The sequence below is a fragment of the Drosophila obscura genome, unplaced genomic scaffold, assembly GCF_018151105.1.
Source record: "Drosophila obscura isolate BZ-5 IFL unplaced genomic scaffold, ASM1815110v1 contig_30, whole genome shotgun sequence".
NCBI classification, from domain to species: domain Eukaryota; kingdom Metazoa; phylum Arthropoda; class Insecta; order Diptera; family Drosophilidae; genus Drosophila; species Drosophila obscura.
Window position 1 is genome coordinate 289,716 of NW_024542818.1, and position 24,175 is coordinate 313,890.

The 24,175-nt window shown below is 42.3% G+C and overlaps 5 protein-coding genes across 7 annotated transcripts; 3 read left to right on the plus strand and 2 right to left on the minus strand.

Annotated features, from left to right (window-relative positions):
• The first annotated feature begins 1,235 nt into the window (after positions 1 to 1,235).
• Positions 1,236 to 12,833, plus strand: LOC111074330 (putative uncharacterized protein DDB_G0271606). Of its 2 annotated transcripts, XM_022367068.2 has the most exons (7): positions 1,236 to 1,487; positions 1,653 to 1,759; positions 3,842 to 3,868; positions 5,168 to 5,365; positions 10,992 to 11,239; positions 11,305 to 12,620; positions 12,691 to 12,833. In XM_022367068.2, exons 2-7 carry the CDS (start codon positions 1,664 to 1,666, stop codon positions 12,711 to 12,713), a joined length of 1,908 nt encoding a protein of 635 aa, XP_022222760.2. In that variant the 5' UTR covers positions 1,236 to 1,487; positions 1,653 to 1,663; the 3' UTR covers positions 12,714 to 12,833. The 2 variants fall into 2 exon arrangements, with proteins under 2 accessions (XP_022222760.2, XP_022222761.2); XM_022367069.2 differs by lacking the exon at positions 3,842 to 3,868.
• A 2,165-nt stretch (positions 12,834 to 14,998) lies between these two features.
• On the minus strand, positions 14,999 to 16,442 carry LOC111074328 (bladder cancer-associated protein). Of its 2 annotated transcripts, none has more exons than XM_041594577.1 (2): positions 16,412 to 16,442; positions 14,999 to 16,299 (listed from the first exon to the last, which is right to left on the minus strand). In XM_041594577.1, exon 2 carries the CDS (start codon positions 16,211 to 16,213, stop codon positions 15,974 to 15,976), a length of 240 nt encoding a protein of 79 aa, XP_041450511.1. In that variant the 5' UTR covers positions 16,214 to 16,299; positions 16,412 to 16,442; the 3' UTR covers positions 14,999 to 15,973. The 2 variants fall into 2 exon arrangements, with proteins under 2 accessions (XP_041450511.1, XP_022222757.1); XM_022367065.2 differs by having other exon boundaries at positions 16,359 to 16,441.
• Positions 16,443 to 17,266: 824 nt separating this feature from the next.
• Positions 17,267 to 18,525, minus strand: LOC111074347 (CAAX prenyl protease 2). The gene is made up of 2 exons (XM_022367088.2): positions 18,022 to 18,525; positions 17,267 to 17,946 (listed from the first exon to the last, which is right to left on the minus strand). Exons 1-2 carry the CDS (start codon positions 18,437 to 18,439, stop codon positions 17,441 to 17,443), a joined length of 924 nt encoding a protein of 307 aa, XP_022222780.2. The 5' UTR covers positions 18,440 to 18,525; the 3' UTR covers positions 17,267 to 17,440.
• Positions 18,526 to 18,582: 57 nt separating this feature from the next.
• Positions 18,583 to 20,400, plus strand: LOC111074346 (succinate--CoA ligase [GDP-forming] subunit beta, mitochondrial). The gene is made up of 4 exons (XM_022367087.2): positions 18,583 to 18,781; positions 18,878 to 19,025; positions 19,098 to 19,197; positions 19,299 to 20,400. Exons 1-4 carry the CDS (start codon positions 18,731 to 18,733, stop codon positions 20,266 to 20,268), a joined length of 1,269 nt encoding a protein of 422 aa, XP_022222779.1. The 5' UTR covers positions 18,583 to 18,730; the 3' UTR covers positions 20,269 to 20,400.
• Positions 20,401 to 20,659: 259 nt separating this feature from the next.
• LOC111081854 lies at positions 20,660 to 22,637 on the plus strand. The gene is made up of 2 exons (XM_022378008.2): positions 20,660 to 21,511; positions 21,574 to 22,637. The coding sequence occupies exon 1, from the start codon at positions 20,753 to 20,755 to the stop codon at positions 21,503 to 21,505; it is 753 nt and encodes a 250-aa protein (XP_022233700.2). The 5' UTR covers positions 20,660 to 20,752; the 3' UTR covers positions 21,506 to 21,511; positions 21,574 to 22,637.
• Positions 22,638 to 24,175: the final 1,538 nt, after the last annotated feature.

Here is a 24,175-nt window from a genome sequence, read left to right on the forward strand (position 1 = left end):
TCACTTATTGCTGAAACTCATCATTGTCGTCACGGGAGTAGCTTTATGACCACTGTTCATGTAGAGTCGAGTACTTTTTTCCTTTCTTAGCTTAGGGTATTTCTATTTTTTTTTAGAAGTTTGTAATGACGGTTAGATTTTAGAACAATTAGAGTTCTATAATAAATGTACATATGTATATATTCAATTTCTATCTTATTTATTCTATTGATAATTATTATTATATATAAGATAGAAATAGAATATATATGGACATTTAATATAGAAACTATACTTGGGTGAATTATAATTCAACAAAACTTAAGAGATTTAATGGAATAATATTTCAAATTTTTCTTTTCTTTTTTTTCTTTTCTTTCTAAGTGGAACTCATTTGTATTGGAATGTAATTTACACTAGATTAACCAGCTGAAATTCCTATAATTGTTTATCGACGCTTTCATTTTAACTGGAAACGAATGATTCTTAGTAAAAACAATTCTTTGTTTTTAGCTTTAGTTATTTTAATTATAATTGAGAAAATATAGCGAAAGCTTGTTCTGGCAATCTAAAATATTATCAAAAACATATGTACAAGTGTACATACATACATATGTACCATTGAATGACATACATATGTACCATTGGATGACATACCCAGACAGCATTTCCAATAAATGCCAAGTTTTCTTAGTACTGAAAACTTCTGTTTAATGAAAGATAAGCCTCAGCAGCTGTAAAATAATACGCTCGATTTTTGTGTTTACATTCCTGCAATGAAATATGAGCATGTCTGTGTCTGGGCATGTCTGATAACGTTTTCATAGAACCAATCGATCGGATCGGATCGGGAAGAGTACCCAAAGTACTCGTCTCTCTCTGTTTTGTTTTTGCTTTGCACAAGCTCGAATGCAAAGCTCGCTTCCAAGTATGTGTGTGTGTGTGTGTGTGTTTAAGCTAGCTTTCGTGTGCGTTGTTTTTGTGTGCTTTTTGTTGTTTTACTTTTATTTTTCGTTTCGTTTTATTTCGTGTCGGTTCGTGTCTGTCTGCCGCTGATCTTGCAGCTGTCTCTGTCAGCGTTACTGCTGCTGCTGCTGCCTCCGCTCGCTCTACCCGCTACCTGTACGTGTTGTTTGTGTGTCTGTGGGTGCCTGCTGCAGTCGCTGCCTCAGCCTCAGCCTCAGTCGCTGCCACTCTGCCACTGCGGTTTGCGTCGAAAAAAGTTTTAAATCTGGTAGAAAAATCTGAAATGAAACGCGTTTGTGGCTTCAGACGGCGAGTGGCAGTCGACCAGCAAAGACGTAGTATTCCGTTATCCCCCTCAAAAGCCAACCAAAATATACCCCATCAAATCGAAAAGTTGGTCAGACAACTTTTTCGCTCATCAAGAAATATACAAAAACAACGACAGAAAACCAACAAAACAACAACAACCACAACAACAAGCCTGCAAAGTTTATAAAACTTCCTTTTACTTTTATTCGAATTTTTGGGAAAAAATTGTCTATGTAAGTGAAAAAGAAAAACAAAAAAAATACTCAAAGTGAAAAAGTGTTTGGAAAGAGAAACTGTGCTCAAATGTGAACTAAAGGCAATGTCCTTGCATAGTCGCGCAAAATAGAAAGGATATATTGAAGTCCAATTGAAATCTAATCAGATCCTCATATTTATAGTGAATTTATAGATGACCGAGAAGGATACCGTCTCCATGGCTACTGTGCAAATGAAGCCCGACTATGCGGCTAGCGAGGTCTATAGCACCGCCAGTGAGCCGCCACCGGTAAGTACCCACCGTACAGTAGAGAGCACTTCCCTTGCAACTATTTTTCCCTACCTCCCTCCCTCCCTCTTACCTACACCTACTTATCATTTTTGTTCTCTGACAAAATTGGCGCAACTAATTACGTAAAAATTTCGCATTTTATCCCATTTTGATTGGCAATTATTTGCGCCACTTTTGGGCCGAGATTTATTTTGAGTTCGATGGGCTGATGGGTCGTTCGGCAGCCAGCCAAGTGGGTACCAGGGTCATACTTGCTGGCACATCCGCCTGCGGACCACAGAGCGTATGCGCAATACGCAGACGGTCTGCGTCTGCACGCAGCTGCAAACGTGAGCAGCATTTTCACCCAATCAGCCAGCAGGAGGCGGAGAAGGCGGAGGAGGCAGAGGAAAGCCTGCTGCATGCATAAGCAATTTGCTGCTGCAATCCCCACACCCTTCCCTACCCTCCCCTCCCCACCCACCACTCTGTCTCTTTTTAATGTGCAATTTTAAAAATTATTATTGTCTGGATTGTGCATGCAACGTGAGTGGCTTTGACAATTGCTGGTTGACATTTCCATGGGAGACACACAGAGAGACAGCCCATAGCCGCAGTATCCATATATCTGCAAGATACTTACACCAGCAATCGCTGAGGTTCTTCGAGACAAGGTGTGAATGGATCTGTGTACCTACCCATTATGGTTAGACAAATAGAAAACCAGCTCAGACCCACAAGAGACCTCTAAATACTTCAGTCACGACGTTCGCTAATAAAGGAAAAAAAAAAATGAAACCTACAACAAATGCCAAGATATAGTATTAGTACTCGTACTTTGACTTGTTCAACCCGTTTTCCCCAGCCATACTATATCTGTAGGTATATATATATATATTAGATTATTAGATCTCTCTCTCGCTGTCACTGTGTGTGGGTAAAAATGAAAAATTTACATAAATTGCATTTTTGCATTTTTCATTTGTTTGCATTTGGCATTCAACAGTCAGCATCCGCATCAGCCATAAACAGATCTAACCCCCTTTCCCTGCCACTTGTAACTTTTGGTACAGTGAAAGCCAACAGTTATCCAACAGACAGACAATGGAGTGCACTCTCTGCTCGTGTGTGTGGAGGTGAACTGAAGGACAGGCAGGCACAAAAAAAAATAATATCTAAAGCGTATTTGTTCAGGCGCTGAAAAAACGAAAGGTTTAGGCGATGACTGGCATTCAAAATGGCATTTGTGGGGTGTTTAAGGCAAGGTGTGCAGCGGGACACAGTTTCTCCGATTAAATCATCAATGCATGGCCCTAAAGCGCAATTCTTTAAAGCACTGAGAAAGCACTTAGGGCTTTAATTATATGACTAGTAAACAGCCGGTGACGCTGCGGAAATATTTGTTTTTAAAATTTGTTTTTAAAACCAAAAATTATTCAAATGAAGTATATAATTAATACATTAAAAATAAAACGATTTAGCGGTGGGATTTACAGACCAAATCTTTTGTTCTTCCCCATTTTTCGCATCATTAGTTTCGCAATCATTTCTAGATGTTCCAAGCCAGGGATTTCCCTTCGTGAAAACATGATCTATAGAGCTCTCTGGTCTCTGTGACCTTTCTAATAACTCAAAACACCGCACCACCACCAATCATCAGTCAAGCCATCGATCAGTCAATCACTTGGGTGGTTGGCCTTCAGAGATAGAGACAGACCCTTGGCCAAAAGCTTTCCCTTTTCTGCATTGTTTGTTTTTCCCATTCATATGTGTTAAGTATTACTAAGCGATTGTCCCCTTCTATCCCCTCTACCACCAATCCTCTCATCCTGACTGTGCAATCTCATTAACCGTTTTTTTTTTCTCTCTCTGTATTTTTCTTGTTTTTATGTATCTTTCTGTGTCTATGTGTGTGTGTGTGTGTTAACCACAAAAATCGTTTTGTGAATGCAACAAAAAATCAAAACCAAAACCAACACCCCCTGAAATACCCGCATCTGAAACCGTGATTGACAAAATGAAATTTTCCCTGTATCCCACAAAAAAAAATACACAAAAAAAAAAAAAACGAACAAACCACACAACAAACACCAACCACAGATGGGATTTTTTAACTTTAATCATCAGGTTTGTCGTTCAAGTCTTTTGTCTGCACAAAAAACAAAACAAAAACAAAAAAACCAAAAATAACCACAGATTAAAACCACGCATTAGAGTACGATTTGTAGAGTTGGTTGGATCCATTCACTTCTACTTCACTGCATGACGATGATCACTCTACTCACTCTGTTCACTTTGCTCCACTTCACTCTACGCCACTTCACTCTCTGCCCCCCCCGCCGTAACTCACTCACAAAATTCACTTTCGCAACTTGCATTTTGGGGCCACGCCACGCCACGCACGTAAAGGTGTTAAAAAAACACACACATACTCATTGCACATTTCGCTGCACACAGCACAGATGCTCACAGATACCTCAGATACATTCGAAAGACATAGATATACACACACACACAACCCAAAAAGAGGAGCCTCACCTGACTGCACCTACTATGTACAACCAAAGTGAAGTGAAGAAGACAGACAAACAGACAGACAGCCTCTTCAAGAGTTTTCTCTTGGGCTTGGCATTTCCTCAATTTCTGCGGCGAACCTCGACTCTGCCTGCCGCCTGCCGCCTGCCTCTTCCTGTTATGCAATCAACCAACCTCAAATCTCAATGTTTTTCTTTCTTTTGTATATATGTATGTATATACAAAACTCGAATCTCTTGTTGATATTGGATCTTCATGCTTTTTGCATCAACTTGTAAATTTTTGCACCTTAAGCGGAAAGTTCAATATTAGTCACTGCCACAGCCAGAGTCTGAGCCACAAAAAAAAGAAAAACAAATAAAAAATCTGCTCAAAGAAAAGTAAATAAAAGATGTGCTCAAAGAAAAGTAAATAAAAGAGATGCTCAACAAAAATAAACAAATATTTGCAATGATCTAACTGGCATTCAATATTCAATACTACACTTCCAGCTTTCCATAAACATTTGCGACAAAAAAAGACAGAGAAAAAACAAAGAAAAACCCTTGAAAGGCATTTTTTCTATGTTTTCTTTTGCTGACTCAAATATTTTCCAGTGTTTTTTTTAAATAAAATTCAAGTCTGCCATTAAGTTCGAGGGGGAAACGTGATCGGCCCGGTTAAAGACAAAACAATTTGTAGAGTAAGGTCGCGGCGCTTTTACCCGCTTGACCCCCAAAACAAAAAAAAAACTATACACACAGAGAGACAGAGAGGTCATAGACAAAACAGCACGTACTCGTAGATACAATAATTCAAATTGCATACAAAAAACTAAAAATACAAAAATTAAATATATTTCATGGCTAATCTTTTGCTTTTGTTGTTGTTGTTGTGATTTTCTTTTTACAGGCCTACAAGCGTCAGGCGAATTCGGTGAAAATCGCCAAGATCACCGCCTTCACCGTCATCGCCTCAGCCTTTATTCTGGGCTCCTTCATTCTGGCCTCTTCGTATCTGCAGGCCAAGGCCTCGTGCGATCAGGTCCAGGCCCTCGACTCGGTGCTGGAGAAGGAGCTGATGCTCGAGACCCTGCAGCAGGTGGGAAAGGTAAGTCCAATCCACCCACTGTTCCCCCTCAATGAACATCAGACATATCCTCCTTTATGCCTCAATGATTATCAGGTATACTCGTACTATATACCGTATCGTGTTTGCAGCTAAAAAAATAATATATGTACATACATTGTACACGTATAGATCGGTTGGTTAATGATACGCGTAGCTCTTCGGATGGTTTGGCTCTGCCACACACACGCCACAGACTGGTTGCCCACGCCCCTACACCACCAAATAAAATTATTCGAATATTAAATATAATTACCGGAATATGTAGTTACAATCTCGTGGTTAGCCGAAAAACAGCAAAAAAATATGTGTATTCCGTGTGTAATTTCCCTTCCAGCATTGCATGCGCTATTAGTTCCAAAGTGGTTTGTAGACCTGTGACAGGCAGTGTACCGGTACTGGAAATATGAAATTAAATTCTCTCTCGAATATTGTGAAATTCGAGTAGAAATTTGTGTTAAATAATATGCATATTTCGTGGGTAAACTTAAGGGTTTCTTTTAGAGGAAATACATTTTAAAACCCATAGAAAAATACTTTTAAAGTAGAGACAAAATCTCTCTTAAAAGTAACAAAATGTCTGAGCAGAAATTGTGGGAAATTCGTTTGATATTTGACATTTTATTTTTATTTCTACGCTGTAAGCGTACGAGCATTTCAATGGTTATAAAAATAAAAGACTTCCTACATTTTATACTATGTATACCTTTTTCCATATATGTATGTATGCCCACCTCTTTAATCAAAACTGATTGAATAAGCAATTTCATAAGACAATTGCGTGCTTCCTTGTGAAATTTCACCCATACATATAACGATACACAGATACAATATAAGCGATATAACCGAATGGCCATAACAAAAAGTAACCATAAAATGGTTACATTTATGACCATATAGATGGCTGGATGGCTGGATGACTGGGCAGGGCGCATAATTCTCATAATTTAAATTTAATGACAATTCGCTAATCGCTTCCAAGTGATTTCAAAGTTAATTATGACCGAGACTTTGCTGGGGAGTTGGCGGACTGTCATCAATATTCAATTAGAGTAGGAGAGTCAGTGGAAAGTTAGTTAGATGGTCTGGTGTCTGGGTCTGTCTATTGAGATTGCAATTGGTTTCAATGTCCAATGATGAGGATGAGGTTATTCAACCCAATTCGATCGGGGTCTGTGGCTTATGTAAACGAATGGGTGAGTGAGTGAGTGAATGACTGAACGAATGCAACGATAAATTCAATCAAGCGAAATTCCCATAATTTGACGCTTAAGTGGACACCGAAATGGTGGAGCTTGCGACATAATAACCAGGAGAGGCAGCACCACCATCCACCATCATCCAACCAAAGCAACAACAGTAGCAGTAGCAGCAGCAGCAGCAGCAACAGCCGCAGCAGCAGCAACGGTGCGGCAGACAATTGCGAATCAAATGCCAGACAAAGTGAAAGCAGCCAGCAGCCAGCAAGCAAGCGGCAGGCAGGCAACAAAAACATGTTGCAAGCAGCCCCCACCATACGCCATACGCCATACACAAACCGTAATCCACTCAAGCGCGCCTCCTCTCCCAGGCAGCGGGCGTGTGGGCGCGGCAGCATATTGTGGTTGCTGCTGCTGCTGCTGCTGCTGCTGAATGTGGATTCCCAAATGCCAGAGATCATCAGCTGTGGCAATAGCAGAAGAGGCAGCAGCAACAAGCAGCAGCCACAACAGCAGCCACTAGAGATGGCTCTGAAGATCGTGAAAGTCTGTACGATTTCCTTTAATGAGGCAGATGATTGCAAATTTGAGCAATATCTAATCATTTTTTTGTATTTCTGGATAGATGGGAGAGGGGTTCACTAGTACAAAATAATTGGAACAAAGCTGTCTGTATTCCTTAAAGCAAAAATCGATGGGAAAGGGACTGACGATTTCTAAATAGAATGGCATTTAAACTACATCATAAATATTGCTCATAGATCTTAGAAAATAAAACAATTTAAGCTAAAGCATCACTTAAGCCACTATAAATCCATTGAAAAAAATGTCCCAAAGGTTGAAGAAATCAAAGCTTTCTTTGAAATTGTTTAGATTTAGCTTTTCAAAGTCATTCAATGGACATTTTCTATTCCTTGACAGTTCTTTAGGCTCCCCAAAATCCTTCCATTGCCAATACTACAAACATTTACCTCACAGTTGAAAAACTCCAATGAATCCCAAATGAAACACAAAGATGAGTCAGAGTCGGTGGCATTAGAGTCGAAACCTGTATGTGATTGTAGTTTTATAACAGATGTTTTCTATTTTGTTTGATTCTACCCTTAATTAGGACTCGTTTTAAGCACAGATTTGTGTGCCTTAATACCTCTCTAAATATAAATAAAAGTAAGCTTTAGCTCTTGAAAAGACTTGCATATTCATGACGTATCTTGTCTTGCTTAAATATGAGGCACACACAAACCCTCTTTCAGTCTGTGAATATCTGCCCCAGATGAAGATCAATCTTCTCACGTGGCCATCGCTCTTGCAACAGGCCTGGCCTGGCCTGGCCATATTGCAATTTGGCTGTCAGTTTTTTGTGTTTTTGGTCTGGCGCCGCTTGGCACCAACTAAGCAAACAGTCAGCGGGGCAGCCAAAGCGAAAAGTCAACGACAGAAGACCAATGGACTGGGGACTGGGAATTGGAGACCGAACGAAGACCCAGAGAGCGAGCTACCCCTTCCATTGTGGTTTTGGCCATAGCCTGTTGACTGTTTGCCATTTAAGGCGAGTTGCGCGCTTAAGTCTTTCGTTTCGCTGGTATCTTTTGCTTCTCTGCTTTTTATTTGTTTTTTTTTCTTTTTTTTTTTTTATTGCTTTTTTTTTGGGGACAAAGCAAATGGTTTTTGGCCTGACGATTATGTAAGACTCACACACATACGTCAGAGTACTTGTAGATACGAGATACAAAGAAGCAAGTACTCGCCGTACCCGTACTCGAAGATATAGAGATACAAAGATATAACTACACACAGATACATATATACAAGCCAGAGACAGAGAGAGACAGAGAGAGATAGAGAAAAACTTATCATACGAGCTATGCAAATTGATTTTTATTTTTGTTATGGATGATTTCCCTAAAGAAATTACTGAAATGCCTCTAGAATTTCAAATTGCAGGCTTGCGTCAGTCCCCCGTTCCGTGGGCTATAAATAAATCTTTTTTTGTATTTTTTGTGCTTTTTTTTGCACATAAATGCCTACTGTCTGGTCTGTCTGTCTGTCATTTTAATTGCACAAAGCATTCAATTTGTAATCATTTAATTGTCATCTTAATGCGCCACTCGACAGCCCGTCCAACCGACAGTCAATTCTCCACATGTCTCTGCTCGTCTCGTCTCGCATCTCCGTCTCTGTGCGTTTCCACAAAAAACAAATTAGGGGCAAACAAATGTTCTCTTTGTATTATAATAGATCTCTTATCTCGAGCTAGCCCCGCTGTTGGCCTTGAAAAAAACTAAAGCCAGCGAGCGGTTGAGCAGCAGCAACGGAAGAGGTTTAGACTGGATTTTGTTGACTGGTTTCAGCTCTGGCTCTGGGTCTGGCTTTTGCACTGCCTCTCGTTTTCAGTTTGTGTGTGTGTTTTTGTTTTGCCAGTTTTTCATTTTTTTGTTCAGGTACAAACTCATATATTTTAAAGTGAAATTTTCAGTTAGTGTGTCACCTGCTGCCTGCATGCCACATGACTCAGGTTTTTGACTCAATTTCGCGATGAATCGATTCGAGTTTAATCTGCATTTTGGAGACAGGTTTAATGACAGACAGACATGCTGCTGCTGCGGTTTTTCTGGGAAGCTGTGAAAAGAGATTTCTTTGAACGAACGCAATTTGTGTCTGTGGTTAAAGTTTTGCTCAAATGAACTTTAAAATGGTTATCACTGTACTCATTTGGGTAGCAACTGTACTTGTATGATGAACATTAGGGAAGTTTAATGGCAGTGTGGAGACTTTAGCCTTTGGTTTAACAGTGGCAAAAATATTGCAAATTAAATTCTAGCACTTTGAGACCCATAATATATGGAAATTTAAGCAGGAGTAAATATTTTTAAGTACAAAATAATACACAGCAAGAGGAATAAGTCCAGAGTTCTTTAAAGGAATTAAATTACTTCTCGGAATGAAAAAGCAAAATAAATGTTTTATTATTGTACTTAGATATATAATTGGGAAGCTTAAATTAAAAAAAAAATATTCAGAATATTAGTTATACTTCAGTTCAAGCAAAGCAAAGTTTTCATCCAAAGCAAACATATTGTTGTTTGAATCATTAGTTAATATATGGAGAAAAATCACTAGAAATCAATAGAAATCGATAGACAATCATCTATGTAGAGGAAATCCAAGATATATCTCCCCTCCACAGTTCAGAATCAATTAAAGACATAATTTAATAAGCATAGGAAATCCATTCAGAGAGATCTCTTCAGTTCTGTTTCAATGTCAACCTCTTTTTTTTTTATTTTGTCAAGTACACAATGACCTGCAAAATAAGCGATCCACAAACCGGATATATAAGGCATTATCCAAACCATAACACTTCTCGCTCTCCACCTCACTATAGAGTACTATGTCAGCCTCCCTTTTTCATGGTTTTGGCATTAATGAGCGTCAAAATAAAATAAATTGTATTTGAATTGCTGTTTTGTTGTTTTGTGGCTGGGCGTGAAGTATGCATAGCCACGTATCCCCTAGATACACACAGAGCCAGAGCCTCATAGAGCCACATAGACATAGACATTTGTTGGGTACTGTTGTGATTATGTAATTTCTGTTGCTGTTTTGTTTAGACTTCTCGAGAGTCTGTCGGGGTTGTACGACAGACAGACAGACAACAAACAAGTTTATTTCGATGGCATTTTACTCTTGGTTTCAGTCGCAGTCGACTCTGACGAGAGTCCGTATGTAGGTTGGGGTCACATCTCCGCCAGGCAAATGACTCTGCCACATCCATTGCTGCTCATCGGATCTCTCATTGTTTCGAGCACGAAGCAGCACCCACCCGAAACCCGAAAGCAGCAGTGGAAAACAGTCAAGAAAACTGCTAGAAAATTGAAAAATTGAACAATTGCTGTTACAGTCAACCAATTGTGAGTAATTTTTATAACAATTTGAGGATGACATAAGATGATCTAAGACTTCCTATTTGACAATCCAATTAAAAGGGGCAAAGATAATGAGGGTTTGTGTATATCGGAATCTCCGTGTATTTTGATCTGTTAACTACGAAATTATTTTCCGTATTTGATCTACTCTGCTGGCTGTGTATTCCCTTATCTGATGTGCCTTGGCTGTCCGTTATTCCTGTCGTTTTCCTATTCCATTGCTGTACTCAACTTGCTGGGAGACTCGCTCAGAGAGGATCGGCAGAGCAAGTGAGCGAGTGAGAGGGCAATGTGTGGCTCCGAATTGCGTCGCAGATAATATTTGGCATACGAAGAAAGCTTCGTAAGGCCTGAAACTCGCAAGAATTGAAGATGGAGAAGGTGTAAATTTATTTATATTCACATATAAACATTTCTTAATGACAAAAAGTCTTTTTTTAGTTCCCCTCTCAATAATCTCTCTTTTATGTGCCACCTTTTCAGGAACTGCCACGCGCTGAACCTCTCCTGGGCGGACCCAACTCTGCCGATGAGTCTGAGCTGCAAGATCTTGACCAGGAGGCTCGCAAGTCCGCAAAGGAAGACTCTTCGGACAAGGACAGCGCGGCGGACAAGGACAACTCATACTCGGAGAGCGATGAGACCGACGAGCTGCAGAAGTTGCCCGGCAAAATGCCGCTCGAGCTGGACTTGAGCGAACTGGCCGCCGCCCTTCTGCGCAACAACAAGAAGTTTGTATTTTTGTTGTTGTTGTTTGAGGCCTGACCCTTTTTATGACCCTGAATCCTCTCCATAGATCCCGCATGAACTGCGTGGTCGAGCGCAAGCATGCCGAGGAGATTGTCGACACGCCCGCAAAGACGGTGGCCCTGCCATTCGGCGTGAACCTCACGACAGATCCCAAGAAGGCCCGCATCACCGGCGAACGCATTTCGATCTTCTGCGATGGTGGGGATGAGGCCAGTCGGGAGGAGAAGGAGGCCAAGCGCCAGCGCGAGGAGGAGGAGGACTCTGACGAGGATGCCGAGCCCATGCGCCCCATGTTCATTCCCTTCCAGCGCGTGCCCATTCCATTCGGCCGCATGCCCGACCAGATGCCGCTGACCCACATGCCCCAGCGCATGATGCCCCCGGCCATGCAGATGCACCAGCACCAGCAGCTGCCCCAGCAGCAGGGACCCATCATCATCCGCCAGCTGCCGCCCCCATTCCAGCACCTGCCCATGCGTCCCCCGATGCCGCCTCAGGTGATGCAGGCCCCGCGCATGGAGTCCTCCGAGGAGCAGCAGCAGCCCAAGATCCAGACCCTGCGCATCCACATGCAGCAGCTGCCCTTCCGCGAGATCCACGTCGCCGATGATGTGCCCATGCAGATCCCCGCCCAGCACCGCGAGCAGCAGATGATCCAGCAGCAGCGTGACATGCAGCAGCAGCGCGAGATGCAGCAGCAGCGTGAGATGCAACAGCAGCGTGAGATGCAGCAGCAGCGTGAGATGCAGCAGCAGCGTGAGATGCAGCAGCAGCGTGAGATGCCACAGCAGCGCGAGTTGCCACAGATCCGGATCCAGCACATGCCACTGGCCATAGCTCTGCAGCGTTTCGGCATCACCGCCGATGATCTGAGCAGCATTCAGAGCATGGCCGAGGATCGCATCACCGACGAACTGCGCCGCCTGGCCGCCGAGGAGAACACCGACTCCAATGAGGGCAACGCCTCCAGCGAGGAGGATGATCGCACTGACGTCTCGTCCAGCTCTTCAGAGCAGGCCACCACCGAATCCCAGGCCCAGTCCCAGACCCAGACGCAGCCCGAGCAGCCGCAGCAGTCGACCGAACAGCAGCAGCAGCAGGAGGCGACCGAGCAGCAACAGCAACAGCAGCAGCAACAGGTGGAACAGCAGCCCCAGATGCGCCTCCAGCGTCTGATCCTGCAGCCCCTGCCCGAGCAGCCACGTGATACCATGACCCCGCCCATGCCCGATCAGCCACCACAGCTGCAGTTCGGCCGCATGGTCTATGGCCGCAGCCTGGCCCAGCCCGTGCGCATTCCCGTGCCCATGATGCAGGCAATCGAGGCAGGAGCTGCCGCCGAAGAGTCGCAGCGACCACACTGTGAGTATAAAATAGATGATCAATATGCATTCAATATGCTCAACTAAATGTTCGCTCTCTGCTTTGCCAGTCGTCCAGCCTCGTTCCGTTTAAGTAACAAGAAGACCACGCCTGTGATTGCTGCTGTGCGAATCGAATCTCGACGAGAAACCAAGGAGGAGTAGAAGGAGGAGCAGCCAAGGAGTCAACTAAACCACACCCCACCCCACCACCCCCAAAAGATCGAATTCAATTTGTAGCAGCCTGCCCCTAAAAAAAAAACCCCCCCTCTCAGACAAACACCAAAAGAAAAGAAAAGAAAATCAAAAAGAGTTTCCAACACACATTTTGTAAAAAATATTTTGTGGCCTTCTTCTATATGTCTCCCCCTCGTATATTTGTATATTTTATATATGATTTATGTATATCCGATATATCTTCTGACATATATCTTTATGTATCTGCGTGTCTAACAAAACCAACAAACATTCCACAATCCAAAAAAAAAAAGAAAAAGAAAAAAAACGCAAAGCAAATCTCCTGTGAATCTCCAAAATGTGAAAAATGAATGAAAGTTGTGAAAGTTTTTCCAAAATAGTTTTTCTTTCAGTACTTTTTTTGTTGTTTTGAATTGTCTACAGTTTTGTTTTTCTCACACACACACACACACAAAATGCATACACACACACACAAATAAATCCGATGGAAATTTTTGTACATAAATTATTATCGTATTTTTAATTAATTAATTGTCTTGTGTAGTTGTTTAGTAAATTAAGAGAGAGCGTTTTGCTGAGATCTGTTGCTGATGATCCGATCTGATCCGATCCCTTTGATATAATCAAATTCCAAAATAAACAAAAAAAAACTAAGCAGCAAAATAAAACGATGTGAGAAATTTGTACATTTTTATATACATAAATATATATACTATACACACACGTACACACACAAATTTTGAAGCGAATAAAATTGTGGATAATTGGAAATCAAAATCGGAATTTTTGTGTTCTTTTTTTGGGTACGAGGATTGCTTTTTAGGCCTAGTCAAAACGAGAGAGTCAAAGCCAACAAAGGTTCGGGATTTGTTGTTCGTCAATGGCCTGTTTTACCCCATACCCCTAGTCGATACCACGACCATTTGTTTGGGCAAAGATGTTGCAGGATCGAGGAAAATCCAACCATAGAATACGGATCGGATCATACTTAATCATGGCAACACATATCATATTTCTCTCAAACATATAGAGCCACTCCCGGCCCTTCTAAGCAATGAAGATAAATTTTTGTTATTGACTAATGTAAAAAAAAAAAAAACTGCGTGCTCAACAGGTTTTTGACTCCGAAAGAGTCTGTTGAAGTCTTCTGAAAACAAAATGGTCTCATTTTCATGTAGAATATTTTGAAAAGAAATAAAAACCAGTTTCAATAATACATTATTTAAAAGAAATGGGAATTTCGACGTTGGAGTAGCCAAGAAATAGTCCTGATCTCAACCCGATCGAAAACCTTTGGCACGCTATGAAGGTTTTCATTACGAAGCAGAGACCCAAAACATTGTCAGAATTGGATATGATAATTGAAAAAGTGTGGAATGAATATATTACAATCGAAATCATCAGGAATGTAATAGATTCCAGCCATCACGCATAAAACTGGTTATAAAAAATAGAGGAGGTTCAACTAAATATTAATATAACAAATTTTTGTATTTTCTAATAGTCGTGTTCTTAAATGCAATAAAATAAATTTTGTTTTTCCTTACCAAAAATTTGTAATGAATTTTTTTTTGTATATATGAAAATTGTATGAAAAAGTGAATAATTTTTTATTTAAGGATTCTTTCGAAAACAAGGACATTTGTGTTCTAACTTTTGGAGTGTTTCCTTGGGTATTTAAATTGTTTACTTAGTTAAATAATTTTTTTTCTTTGGAAACATACCAAAACTTTATAAAACAGAAAAAAGTGTCCACTTTTGAGTGTCCACATTTCAATGTCCGCTATTGTATATTTTTTTCCTTGGACTATTGGCATAGCAATTTAAAATGCATCCTACTTATAATGGTTGAAAAAAAAAAGGAATTTCAATACAGCGATAGATGTTGAATTATTTACCAGGAACGGATGCAATGTCAAAGTTCCCTTCATTTCTGTTGAGGCCTACGTTCTCTAATAGAGCGCAAAAATAACTTTAATCAAAGGATAAACAAGTCATATGAATTCTTCAATAAGGTTCCTGAAGTCCAGTAAGTAATAATTCTTTTATCAAACAAAGATATACTTCTGAGAAGTTTCTTAGTATATTTCGTTTGAAATGCAATCAAACATCAAACCCAATAGCGTGTGCGTGTCTATATCTGTACTATAGCCCCAAATAATATTTTTTAAACTAATAGCATCATTTATATATTTTATTTCTCTATGTTTCTAGACATGCTTGCTGTTTCTGTTCTCATTCGCGGCTCAAAATCATATATGACAAACATTTGTCATTTTTTTAGTCCGTTAAGAATATACATACATATATATTTATCAGTTATGTGTATATATAAATATATAATAATCAGTGTGTAAGATATTATATCCGGTATATACAATTTGCAATGTGCACACAAGACATGGACAACAAGGGGGGTGGTGGCGGACAACAACCGATGTCAGCAGCAGCTTCCTTTGGCTCAGACCAGTACAGTACTTTATCTTTACAATTATCCTTTTTGTTTTGTATTTGTATAATTAGCTTTAAGTGTATATATGTATTTATATATATAAAGTATTTATGACTAATTTTAAGTTGCATTGACGAGTGGGGGGAATGGGGTGGGATGGGTTTTGGGCTGGTTACGTGATGTACAATACGATTTTTTGTTTTGTTTGTGGCGCTCTTGGTAAAAACATTTCGAAATTAAATTCGTTTCGTCTAAGCCTTAAAAAAAACACAAACACATTTTTTGCAGAATGACTAACATTTAAAGAATGACAGATGTTTCTTTCGGGGAGGGGTTGGGGGTGGTTGGGGCAACAGTTGATTATAAATGAAATACAACACACAGAACAACATTCTATAATCCTCCTCCTCCTCCTCCTTGTCTACACCGCCGTCTGGTCGGACTCACTCACTCATGTATCACCGATTTTTCAGTTTTTGTATTTTTGTGCAAAATTATCTTCTTTCGCTTTGTTTCGTTTTCCGTTTTCGTTAGGATGTAAAGCTGTAACAACGCGAACGTAAATTCATGTTATAATAATTATTATTATGATTAGCACTCCTCTTTTTCGTCCTCCTCCTCCTGTTGCATTCCACACCAATTCTATTTCGTTGCCTACTTCTACTACTACTCTGCTGCTCCGACAACACTTGGGTTGTTCTACTCTAGCCATTCTCACACTGATGCCCCTCACAGTTGCCCCAGAAGATGCAGTTGCCCACGCCGCTGTAGCAGATCAGCGAAACGGCGGTGATAAAGACCAGGCTGCAGATGGTGCAGGGCTTACGCTCCAGAAAGAAGCCCACCAGATACAGCACTATGAACATCACATGCGTCTCCATTAGTGCTGGATTCGTGGGCTTGGGTATGAGGAGCACCGGCAGCAGGCATTGCAGGCAATACATCGTGTATGTGATGTGGCCGACAGTGACAGTGTTTTCCGTGTCTGGGGTGCGTGGATGAGTGTTCCCGGCCAGCAGCGTTGACGTGGCTGCAGTGCGTTGCAAGTAAGAAAAGGGGGCGAGGCTTAGTTAATCGTTCTATAATTACTATCTCGACTGGTTGTCCTGGGCCCAAAGCAACCAGAGACAACAACGCCTTACAGTCACTCTCTCTCTCTCTCGCTCGCTCGCTGATCCTGTGTGTGTTGGCCTCTCCTCCGGTTGCACTCCGTGTTCCTAGCGTTTTTGGCTAATTGAGTCGGCTCCTGCTGTTCGTTTCTTTATAATTATCGCATATTTTGCCCGAATAATGCATGTTAGAGGTGTCAAACCATCGAGGGCTCTATCGATAGTATCGATATTGTACTGCTAGCCTCTACTATCGACGGTTTTGCGACTATCAGGATAGTATCGAGCTACAGTCGTTGCGCTTTTGATATGTTTGGATTGGCTGCTATGAAATACTGAGACACATTCGTAAAAAAATCGACAGGTGGCAACTAATTTTTACAATGGACAAGTTCCTAAAAGGTTTCAATGGTTTTTTAATAATTATTTGAGCCCGATACTATCACGATAGTATCGATTGTTTTTTTCAAAACATTCAACGTTGATATTCCTCGAATTTGATATTCCGTTTAATATTACTAGCTAGCTGGGACTCTCAGCCCTAAACAAATAATTTTATGCAACTCATCAATAAATTTTGTACAAGACTGGCTAGTTTTTAGAACTTCTTTTTATTGGATTGTTTACATAGTAAGGTTCAAACAAAACCGGCCAAAGTAAGTGTCTACCGGAATGTGACGTCATTGTTGCTGGTCAACCAGGTTTCAGCTATGAGTTTATACTATATACGATATACCCTAGTTCCTTTAATTACCGAAAAATTTCGGAATTTTTGTGCACTGAATGGAGTTTGGCGGTCATTTTGAAAAGTACCTTAATAAAAATAGATTGGAACTTGATTAAAACTTGATGATTTATTTATTTTATTTTTTATTTGTTTAAATTGCACGGAAGACATGTCGATATATATATATGTATATTTATATATAGGTCTGCGTTTTGTTTGATATGCAATTAATATCTAAACATGATACATAAGTACAGATGAGCGCGCTTGTCATTCTATGGCCACAGTCAGAAAACACAAAATAATTTAGCTATCAACTTCACACATTAACAATCCTACGACACATTCCAGTAGAGCGTATTCCCATAGATGGAGGGATTGGTGGCAATGGGCAGCAGGAGGATCCAGCCTGCCAGGCCAACTATATACAGGACGACGGCCAGCACACGCCGCCACAAATCCTGCTGCCAGAGATCTTGCAAGTCCGGAAGACCCATGTGATTGCAAAATGCATGGACGAGAAACGGCGCCACTATATGGCCAGTGCGGGCGAACAGAAATGCCGAATAGAACCCAAACAGGGTGGTGTAGATGAACTGGAACAGCCCGATCAGCAGGGCGGTGCTCAGCTCCACGCCCAGACTCAGTCGCTCGGCGATGTGATGCAGATGGGCGACGCCAAAGAAGAGCGGCGTTATAAACACAGCCGTCACCGGCGAAAAGCTCTGCAGGATCAGCGGCATCATGCAGGCACGGAACACAAACTCCTCGCTGAGCGGTGCCATCACATGATTGCGCACCCAAATGATGTTGTGGATGCAACCGCGCCAGTAGTCCACATCTAGAAGATAGATAGAGAGAGCCGAACAAAGGTGAGAAGACCCAGCCACATGGCGGTTTGTGTCCCAGAACATACCAAAGTAGGAACCAATCGACTCGTTCTGGCAGTTCACAAAGATGGGTCCCATGAACAGCAGCATTGTCAGGCCATAGGGTATCACCACAGCCTGCCACAAGCCCTCCGAGCGAAAGCCAAGCAACGTCGCAAAGGACTCTTCGCTGAGCAGCTCCGGCGATGAGAAGTACCACACAAAGAACGGGGCAAATAGCATCACCACCGAGACGCTGGCGAAGCGTCGCTTAATGGTCGCCGGATGGTCCCGATTATGTTTTGTGCTCCACACGTAGAGGCTGCCCACATAGAGCACGGCCAAAATGAAGCAGCATGTCACCGAGGTGATGATGGGTATCCCCGGCAGTGTCCCCTGGCCGGCAAAAGCAACCAGCACAGGCGGTATTGTGGTTTTGGGTGCCATCTCGCTCGCGTTAAACATATAAATGCGGTTTATTCGTCATTCTCCGTACCCAGAGAGATAACGTGAAAAAAGTACACAAAAACAGCTGTTCCACGACCAGGGCTGCACTGGACAGTCACTGCACTGCTAACAGTGCTCTGTTATGGTAACAGCAGCGCTACAGCCTCGCATTCTGGTGATAAGCAACAACGGCGCTGGCGGCTACGTTTTTTTAAACAATATAAATTCGCCAAAAGAGTGCGCTGCGCCATAAAATTTAATTGAATTAAATTATCCGTCGTAGCGAGTGCCTTCCCAGTGCAGCCCAAGATGTCGTTCCTGATGAAAGCAGCCGCCTGCACACGCCAGCTCGTTCATAAGGTTTCCCCCCGGCGCCCCAACATCTGTTCAAGTACCAAAACCGAAGAAAATGAGAGTTGACCTTTGTCTTCTTTGTTTTTATCACCCACGATGTAGAATCCGCTGGTGCTGCAGCAGCAGGTGCGTCAGCTGAATCTCCTGGAGTTCCAGAGCAAGGATCTGCTGCAGAAGTACGGCGTGGCCATCCAGCAATTCAAGGTCTTGGATAACTCCAAAGCCGATGCGGATGTTGTCAAGACTTTCGGTAAGGCCCACAAGAACCGGTCGACGTTTATGTAATCACTGCATTAATTGGCTGTTAATTAATCGTGTGCAGAGTGTCCCGAGTATGTGGTGAAGGCGCAGATACTGGCCGGCGGCCGTGGCAAGGGAACATTCGACAATGGCTTCAAGGGAGGCGTCCACATAACCTCAAAGTAAGATATGGATGCGGCAGCGGCAGATAACACGATTAATTGACCTTTTTCCACTCTCTCTCTCTGTCTTTATTCGGATTCGCTTCGCTTCGTTTCGGCAGCAAGAGCGATGTGCTCTCGCTGAGCAAACAGATGATCGGCCATCGACTGATAACCAAACAGACACCGAAATCGGGTATTCTGGTCAACAAAGTGATGGTCGCTCGCAGCGTAAACATCACACGAGAGACTTATCTCTGCATCTTGCTGGATCGCGAACACAATGGACCCGTGCTGATTGCCTCGCCGGCTGGGGGCATGGACATTGAGGCGGTGGCCGCGGAGACGCCCGAGAAGCTCCTCACTGTGCCCCTGGACATTGGCAAGCCGATACCAGAGGCCACGCTCATAGAGGTGGCCAAATTTCTGGAGTTCAAGGGCGACACCGTCAAGCGTTGCGCCGCGGAGATCCAGAAGCTGTACACTCTCTTCAAGTCTGTGGATGCCGTGCAGATTGAGATCAATCCACTGGCGGAGACGGACAAGGGCGAGGTGATCTCGGTGGATGCCAAGCTGAACTTTGACGACAACGCCCAGTTCCGGCAGAAGGATATCTTTGCCATGGACGTCACCGAGGAGGAGGCCGATCCCCGTGAGGTCGAGGCGGCCAAATACAACCTCAACTATGTGGCAATGGATGGAAATATTGGCTGTCTGGTGAATGGCGCTGGTTTGGCCATGGCCACCATGGACATCATTCAGCTGAATGGCGGCTCACCGGCCAACTTTTTGGACGTTGGCGGCGGCGTCAATGAGGCTCAGGTGGCCAAGGCCTTTGAGATCCTCACAGCCGATCCGAAAGTGAAGGGAATTCTGGTGAATGTTTTCGGAGGCATCGTCAACTGTGCCACCATTGCCAATGGCATTGTGGCTGCCTCCAAGAAGCTGAAGCTGAACGTGCCCCTGGTTGTCAGACTGGAGGGCACGAATGTGGACAAGGCACGCGAGATCCTAAAGAACTCGGGACTGCCCATTCAAACGGCCAGTGACTTGGATGATGCCGCTCAAAAGTCGGTGGCTGCCTTGAATTAGAGAGAGGGAGAGTAGAATGGCGAGATTAATGTCTTCCAGACGCACATTTTAGCATTTACATTGGACAGGCCTTCTAGTTGTAAGTCTTTTAACGAAGAATATAATCCAGATTATATTTTAATTTTACCAAAATTAACTTGGTTTATCAATTATGAGTCGTAGAGAGCGCAAAATTTCACACACATTTAGCTGGAGATTTTAACGAGATATCCGTTTATTAATTTGCATATGTTTGGGACTGCATAAAGTCGAAATATTTAAATTTTTAGTAAATAAATGTGGCGGCGCCAGCAGCTCAACAGCTTATGTTAACAGTGTACTGTTAAGCGCACATGTTAACAGCATCGCAGATGCAACTCTGCGCTAGCGCTATCGATAGCTAATTATTGTCAACACATCCCATCCCTAGTCCACACCCAAAGCCCAACCAAACAAACATTCCATCGAAATCAGCGAAATTAATACAAAAATTCCCATACAAAGCATGCAAAAGTCGTCTCATTTTGCACGCGAGGATTCCCAGGAGCATCTGCCCACACACCCACAGCAGCAGCATCAGCAGCAGCACACCGTCAACATGAAGCGACGCACCCTCTCCGGCAGCTGTGGCGTTGGCGTCTTCATCTTTGCCTTCGCCTTCATCGCCATTGCCTTTGCAACGCCCAGTTGGCTGGTCAGCGATTACCGCATTACGGGCGCCAAGTTGGATCGCCTGGGCTTGTGGGTGCACTGCTTCCGTTCGCTCCCAGATGTCAACGACGATAGCCAGCGACGGTTCTTTGTGGGATGTCGCTGGGTGTATGACCCATTTACCACGGGCTACGACGAGATACGCGGATTCCTGCTGCCAGCCTTCATGATTGCCACACAGTTCTTCTACACGCTCGCCTTCATTGGCATGCTGCTGAGTGCCATTGGTGTGCTGGTGTTCTTCCTGTGCGCCGGACCCGACCAGAAGCACTTCATCACACTGATCCGATCCGTTGGCTATGTACTGCTCGGCGCTGGCGTCTGTGCAGCCATTGCCGTCATTGTGTTTGCCGGCTTTGGCAATCGGAATGGCTGGATGCCGGAGCATGCAAACAACTGGTTCGGCTGGTCCTTCATCCTGGCCTGTGTGGGCACCGTGCTGACCCTGGTGGCGGCCACATTGTTCCTCAGCGAAGCGCATGTGCAGCAACGCAAGCGTTTGCAGTTCAAAGAGTCGCAGACTCGATTCGAGTTGGTCCGCGGATAGTTACGGGTAAGTGGGGGTGGGGATATCTAAGCCATGGACACAGACGCTTAACCTTCTTTGTCTTTTAGCAACAAGCAGCAGTAGCAGTAGCAGCAGTAGCGTCCGCAGCAACAACAGCAACAACATTCCGTCCCCACGACACACACAAACTTCTACGAAGAATTCTCACCATAATAATTAAATATAGTTTTTTTTTTAGTTGGAAATGTTTATGCAATTGCCAGACGACGACGACAGACTGTCGTCGAATACCCTATAACCCAGCACATCACATCAGAAGAAACTTTCAGTTTTATGGTACTTATGAATCATCCATCCAATCCGACGACGACGAAGACGATAACAAAAAGTTCTAAATGAAGACTGAATGTATCCGCAATGAAATCTTCTTCCTTCGGCAGTATTTATGCAAAGAAGCTCAAACAAAAGTGACTCATTTATTTATGTGTAGAGTATATGACAATTTGCATATCAAACTTTGTCGCTCAATTAACGCCCGCGCACACAGCCCGTAGCCCGTACCCGCAATTGCCACCCCCTTCACTCACATACATAGTACACTACACCTTGCTGTAAAGTCGCAGAGCTCTGTCTGAACTAGCAACGAAATATTACACTCGTGCCTTAATTAGAGAAGCTTTTTTGGTATAGTTTATAGCGCTTAAAATACATACATACATATTACTATTAGATTCGACTACCTGATCCACACACAGACCTGCGACACAAAACCCTTCTTCCCCCCCACCAACCCATTTGAATTGCATAAACTTCTGCTATGAAAGTGCCTTAGTTAAGAACCCAGACAACACAAAAACAACAAAAACAAACCTAAGCAAAAACGTCCAATAACTTGTAAGAAACAAAGTGAATAGAAGAATTCATCCCTTTTATACTCGAATATTTTTGAATATAAATCTATATGTATACATATATGTACGTATATGTATTAGTGTTTTTTTCAATTTCCAATGCACTGTTTTGCATATGTATTTAGCAATGTATTAAACAAAAAACGAACCATCTTTATACAAAACACGCCCAACCCCCTGACCCCATCCCATATACAATAATATGTGTAACATTTTTGATGTACAAAGCGAATAAAGTTTTTATTGTATACAAAATAAAATAATAACAATATTTGAATGCAACTCTCTGAGTTGCATTGCCATGCGTGCGAGTTCAAGGCGGACCCGGACCCCAAGAGTGGATGAGTGGAGGCAAACAATGAAGTTTTGCTTTTCCCATGGCGCTGCACATTTTGGGAAAAATCAAAATCTTTTGTACGGGTGTAGCGCGCAGCTTCTGAGGCAATGCATCGCTATGCATGGATATGCATCGGTTGTCTGGAGTAACAATTGATATGGCATCAGATTATGACGTGTGTGGGGCGGGGGCCAGTGCCATGTGTCTGTCTGTCAAGCCAAACCATTTTGAAGTCAGGTTTTCATGTCATTAAATTGGGAAATTGTGAATGAAAAACGTCAAGATGAGAGCAGAAATGCAATATGATTAAAATAGGGAAATCAATATGTAGGAATTTAATTGATACGCCCAGTATTTGCTGCAAATATCAAACCTATAGCCGTTTCAAAGCGTTTTTCTGTGCCTAATTGTTCTCAGAGTCCTTCTATATATCCTTATACTAGATAAATAATAAAAATAAGTCCAAAACATTCTCTTTGTTTTAATAGTTTTTTTTTTAAGTAATTGATATTACATATACTTCTTTCTCTGAGGTACAATCAAAGCCCATATCGAAAACCAATATAAATATAATAAATAAAAAATATAATAAATATAATATATTATAATACCACTTTGATTATTCTCATTAGTCAGATTACAGCCAGCCGCTTAAAATGTAATATTTTAAAGGCCTCAAAGATCGCTCTGTGACATCCTCCACTCCAGTTGATTAATTGTTCATTTAACTCCCAAAGAAATACTCGTTCAATATTCGTATTTGATATTTTGAAGGCTCTTTTTGGCCTTTCGAAAAACAAAAGAGTGCTAACAAAACTACGAGTATTAGATCATTTTGTCAACACATCTGGCCAGCGGTTCATGCAATCACTTAAAAACTCTTTTAAATAGTAACCATAACAAATTGAAATATATTAATATACCCCGCTGACTTATAAAGGCATAATTAAGCGAGAGTTATGGACTACACACACACCCACATATTTGTGACCTGACATGGCAAAGACAGTATGGAAAGGAAGCGACTGAAACACAGAGAGAGAGAGAAAGAGAGATATATATTTTGACAAACTTCGTGAGGACTTTTTGAGGCGTGAAATCGGGCTGAATACAGTTGGGATTGATGGATGGATGGATGGATGGATGGATGGATGGGTAATCGCTACAGATCTGATTAGCACAAAACAAATTCAAAGCAAACCGGATGCCTGTCTCATGACTGACTGACTCAATCGCAGCCTTGGGGCTGGCTGGCCTGCTAAGACTGCACAAAAATATGTGCTAAACGCAAATTTATTTACGGATTTTATTATGGCAATACCAATCCCCCCTGTATATAGAGGCATGTTGTATGTATCTATCTCTCTCTCTCTCACTCTCTGTATGATGACCTCACATGCCGTTAGCATGACAAACATAGAGCCGCTTAGTTCAGTTATTACACGGAACGGATTAAGAACT

What these genes read in the sequence shown, in the direction of transcription:
- LOC111074328 (XM_041594577.1), bottom strand. Translation starts at nt 16,213, where the DNA reads ATGTATTGCCTGCAATGCCTGCTGCCGGTGCTCCTCATACCCAAGCCC.
- LOC111074347 (XM_022367088.2), bottom strand. Translation starts at nt 18,439, where the DNA reads ATGTTTAACGCGAGCGAGATGGCACCCAAAACCACAATACCGCCTGTG. An exon ending in GTCGATTGGTTCCTACTTTG is followed by an intron (nt 17,947 to 18,021) that starts GTATGTTCTGGG and finishes TCTATCTTCTAG; the next exon opens with ATGTGGACTACTGGCGCGGT.
- LOC111081854 (XM_022378008.2), top strand. Translation starts at nt 20,753, where the DNA reads ATGCAAAAGTCGTCTCATTTTGCACGCGAGGATTCCCAGGAGCATCTG.
- LOC111074330 (XM_022367068.2), top strand. Translation starts at nt 1,664, where the DNA reads ATGACCGAGAAGGATACCGTCTCCATGGCTACTGTGCAAATGAAGCCC. An exon ending in TTTTTAACTTTAATCATCAG is followed by an intron (nt 3,869 to 5,167) that starts GTTTGTCGTTCA and finishes TTCTTTTTACAG; the next exon opens with GCCTACAAGCGTCAGGCGAA. An exon ending in CTTCTGCGCAACAACAAGAA is followed by an intron (nt 11,240 to 11,304) that starts GTTTGTATTTTT and finishes TCCTCTCCATAG; the next exon opens with ATCCCGCATGAACTGCGTGG.
- LOC111074346 (XM_022367087.2), top strand. Translation starts at nt 18,731, where the DNA reads ATGTCGTTCCTGATGAAAGCAGCCGCCTGCACACGCCAGCTCGTTCAT. An exon ending in GGATGTTGTCAAGACTTTCG is followed by an intron (nt 19,026 to 19,097) that starts GTAAGGCCCACA and finishes AATCGTGTGCAG; the next exon opens with AGTGTCCCGAGTATGTGGTG. An exon ending in GGCGTCCACATAACCTCAAA is followed by an intron (nt 19,198 to 19,298) that starts GTAAGATATGGA and finishes TCGTTTCGGCAG; the next exon opens with CAAGAGCGATGTGCTCTCGC.